The sequence below is a fragment of the Mandrillus leucophaeus genome, unplaced genomic scaffold (assembly GCF_000951045.1).
Source record: "Mandrillus leucophaeus isolate KB7577 unplaced genomic scaffold, Mleu.le_1.0 Scaffold332, whole genome shotgun sequence".
In the NCBI taxonomy this organism is placed as follows: domain Eukaryota; kingdom Metazoa; phylum Chordata; class Mammalia; order Primates; family Cercopithecidae; genus Mandrillus; species Mandrillus leucophaeus.
The window spans coordinates 376,806-380,934 of NW_012103499.1; the positions used below are offsets into that span (position 1 = coordinate 376,806).

At 42.7% G+C, this 4,129-nt stretch overlaps 1 protein-coding gene across 1 annotated transcript in view; it reads right to left on the reverse strand.

Annotated features, from left to right (window-relative positions):
- Positions 1-1,395: 1,395 nt before the first annotated feature.
- Positions 1,396-4,129, reverse strand: part of PRIM1 (primase, DNA, polypeptide 1 (49kDa)) — a 22,399-nt gene continuing 19,665 nt past the window's right edge. Inside the window, exons 12-13 of the mRNA XM_011988511.1 lie at positions 3,943-4,041; positions 1,396-1,553 (exon numbers count right to left, since the gene is read on the reverse strand). Coding sequence (XP_011843901.1) covers positions 1,534-1,553; positions 3,943-4,041 — 119 coding nt within the window. The 3' untranslated portion in view covers positions 1,396-1,533. The remainder of the gene's footprint in view (positions 1,554-3,942; positions 4,042-4,129) is intronic.

Below are 4,129 nucleotides of genomic sequence, written 5' to 3' on the forward strand. Positions count from 1 at the left end.
TTTCTTTGTTTTTGAGACGGAGTCTTGCTCTGTCGCCCAGGCTGGAGTGCAGTGGCTGGATCTCAGCTCACTGTAAGCTCTGCTTCCCGGGTTTACGCCATTCTCCTGCCTCAGCCTCCCGAGTAGCTGGGACTACAGGCGCCCGCCACCACGCCCGGCTGGTTTTTTGTATTTTTTAGTAGCAACGGGGTTTCACCATGTTAGCCGGGATGGGCTCAATCTCCTGAGCTCGTGATCCGCCCGTCTCGGCCTCCCAAAGTGCCGGGATTACAGGCTTGAGCCACCGCGCCCAGCCGGGGGAAAATTTTCATTGTCATTAAAAGCACCAGCCTGACAGCTTGCTTCTCAATGTTTGTCAGAAGACAGAATATAAACTCGAATGACTGTTTTGTTTAGATTGGTTGTAAAACAGGGCAAGAGAAATCTGACACATTAGAACCTATCTCACAAAATCAAACTTTAAAAATTGAAGTACCTAGATATATAAAAAGTCCCAAGTGTTTTCACAAGTGTAATAGGTTTTATTTATTTTATAATTTTTATTTACGTTGCCCAGGATGGAGTGCAGTGGCGTGATCTCGGCTCAGTGTAACCTCCACCGGGTTCAAGCGATTCTCCTGCCTCAGCCTCCCTAGTAGCTGGGATTACAGGTGCCTGTCACCACACCCGGCTAATTTTCTTGTATTTTTAGTGGAGACCGGGTCTCACCATGTTGGCCAAGCTGGTCTTGAACTCCTGACTTCAAGTAATCTGCCTGCCTTGGCCTCCCAAAGTGTTGGGATTACAGGTGTGAGCCACTGTGCCTGGCCCTCTAGATATAATTAAGTGTCTAAAACTTAAGAAAAAAACAATCATTCACCCAAATATATGACGTATCAAGTGAGCTGAGAGTCCTATTACTGCTCACTTACCTCTATATATGGCAAATAGTAGAACTGGGTATTTATATTAGAAGCCTTAGAATTATCCTTGTATAATATTAAATTTTACAAAATTATCTGCAATCCACTTATGCCTCCTTTTATTTCTCCTTCCAGGAACCTTGACACTCTCCTTTGGTGGTCTCAGGAAATCTTATTTTTTTTTGTTTTGTTTCTTTTTTGAGATGGAGTCTCACCTGTCACCCATTGGGTGCGATCTCGGCTCACTGCAACCTCTCCCTCCTGGGTTCAAGCAATTCTCCTGCCTCGGCCTCCCGAGTAGCTAGGATTACTGTATGCACCACCACACCCGACTAATTTTTGTAGTTTTTGTAGAGATGGGGGTTTCGCCATGTTGGCCAGGCTAGTCTTGAACTACTGACCTCAGGTGATCCGCCTGCCTCAGCCTCCCAAAGTGCTGGGATTACAGGTGTGAGCCACTGCGCCCGGCCAGGAAATCTTTTCAACATAAATGATTTCTCAAGTAAAGGAAAATGTACTTTGAGGTTTAAGACACATACATAGTTCTGCTGTATTTATTAAATGGCTTTTGAAGTATTTGATCTGTTGTTGAAGGCAGAAGATATCCACATTGGTTTGAGGAGCTCTGTCTTCAGAAATCTTTTTGTAAATCTAAAATAGAATAGATAATATATGGAAGAACAGCAAAGGAAAACAAAACAAAGCCCATTTATTTTTACATTCTTTTTTGCCTAATGCTTCTATTTAACTCACATCGTGCACAAAGATTTGCTTACACATTTGCTGAAGTCGACATTATAGGCTGAGCTAATACGGAACAGTGTGGATACAAAGGACTTAATACGGCCAGTTGCAATGGCAGCTTCAACCGGGCTTTCCAAGCTCAGAGTCGTTCATTCAATAATTACACATGTAAGTGTCTACTGAGTAGAGCATTATCTTAGGCACTACTGCTTAAACTATCACATACTGAAATAAAAAATGAAGTGGCAAGATAATTTGTATTGCTATAACATTGCCACAGTTTTCTAGAGTATCCTCTTGAATAATATTCAATCTGCTGGTTTTTTTCCTATTGGTTTATACATATACTCAGATGTCTCCCATTCAGAGTACTCTTCATTTGGCACTGCTATCCTCTTTGCGTTTCCTTCCAGCTATTACATGCAGCAAGATTTTATTAGTTTCCTACTGTACCTGACACTTGATAATCTTGCACTTTTCTTTTCCCTGGCTTCTATAACATTTTCCCTTCCATCTTTCATCTCTTCACTTCTAAATCATTAGCAAGTCTCAAGGATGGTTCCAGTATTTGCACCTTTTGGAGATCTTCAGTGCTAATGTTCTAGTGGCAAAGCTCAGTTGGCCTCTTGGGCTCTATTCTAGTCCCTGCCTTGCCCAGATTTATCTGTCTGGATAAAAACTACAAATCATGGCATTCCCTTCCTCAGAACCTTTAAAAGCTTCCTATTAAGCCCAAAATGAAGCCCAAACACCTAAGCTTGGAATTCAAGGCCATTCAGCTTGCTGCTTTGGATTTATAGCCCATCACTCCTGGACACACCGTTTACTAGATTAGCTGTACTACTTGATGGCTTCCAGAGTGACTGGATGCTTTCCTTTGCTCTTGCTGTTCCTTCAAGAATGAACAACCCTTGGCCTTTTTCCACCTCCATACCCTTATCTCATCAAATTTCTGCTTGTGGAAATCCTTCTCATACCTGATGGTATAGTATATTGGCATTAGGGATTAGATCTTTTTTTTTTTTTTGAGATGGAGTCTTGCTCTGTCGCCCAGGCTGGAGTACAATAGTGTGATCTTGGCTCACTGCAACCTCCACCTCCCGGCTTCAAGCGATTCTCCTGCCTCAGCCTCCCAAGTAGCTGGGATTACAGGCACGCAATAACGCGCCCAGCTAATTTTTGTATTTTTAGTAGAGACGGGGTTTCACCATGTTGGCCAGGCTGGTCTTGAATTCCTGACCTCAAGTGATCCGCCCGCTTTGGTCTCCCAAAATGCTGGGATTATAGGTGTGAGCCGCCGTGTCCGGCCTAGGGATTTTTTTTTTTTTGAGACAGAGTTTTGCTCTTGTTGCCCAGGCTGGAGTGCAATGGCATGATCTCCGCTCACTGCAACCTCCACCTCCTGGGTTCAAGCGATTCTCCTGCCTCAGCTTCCCTAGTAGCTGGGATTATAGGTGCCCGCCACCACACCCAGCTAATTTTTTGTATTTTTAGTAGAGATGGGGTTTTACTATGTTGGCCAGGCTGGTTTTGAACTCCGGACCTCAGGCGATCCACCTGCCTCAGCATCCCAAAGTGCTGGGATTACAGGTGTGAGCCACTGCACCCGGCTAGGGATTAGAATTCTTACAGCAGCTCACTGAAAGGAGTTCAGATACCACTATTTTCATATGAAATCTCAGAGTCCGTCAGATAAAATCTTTCTTAGCATTTTGTACATTTTTGTTTTGTACTAAGTTAGTACTTCTTTTTTTTTTTGAGATGCAGTCTCGCTCTGTTGCCCATGCTGGAGTGCAATGGTGCGATGTCAGCTCATTGCAATCTCCGCCTCCCTGGTTCAAGCGATTCTCATGTCTCCACCTCCTGAATAGCTGGGATTACAGGTGGCTACCCCCACGCCCAGCTAATTTTTTGTATTTTTAGTAGAAAAGGGTTTCATCATGTTGGCCAGGCTGGTCTCAAACTCCTGACCTCAAGTGATCCAACTGCCTTGGTCTCCCAAAGTGCTGGGATTACAGGCGTGAGCCACCGTGCCCAGCCAAGTTAGTACTTCTTAAGGGCAAGGGGGCATGATATTAATTCATCTTTGTCTCCCTTGTAGACCTGATACTTAGAATGTGTTTAATAACTATGTGTTAAATTGAATTAAGGAACCTCAATTTCCAAAACATTAAGGATAGTAAGATAAATCAGTAAATTTTGGGAGGAGGGCAAAGAAAGACTAGAACTCAAAAATTGCCCTTTTCTACTAATACTAAGATCTAACTAGATAGAAGGGAAAGGTATAAAGTCTTACCACTCTTCTTAAGAAGTTCTCCTTTTCGAGATTTATCCAGGTTTTCAAGAAAATGTTCAAAAACTTTTACATAAGGTGCTAGACTGGTCTTCTTATAATCTAAATTATGAAGAATGTACATTATAATTAGCATAGTGGCAGCAATAACATGAAAATGCAACTAAGTTTCTTTTTTTTTTTTTTTTTT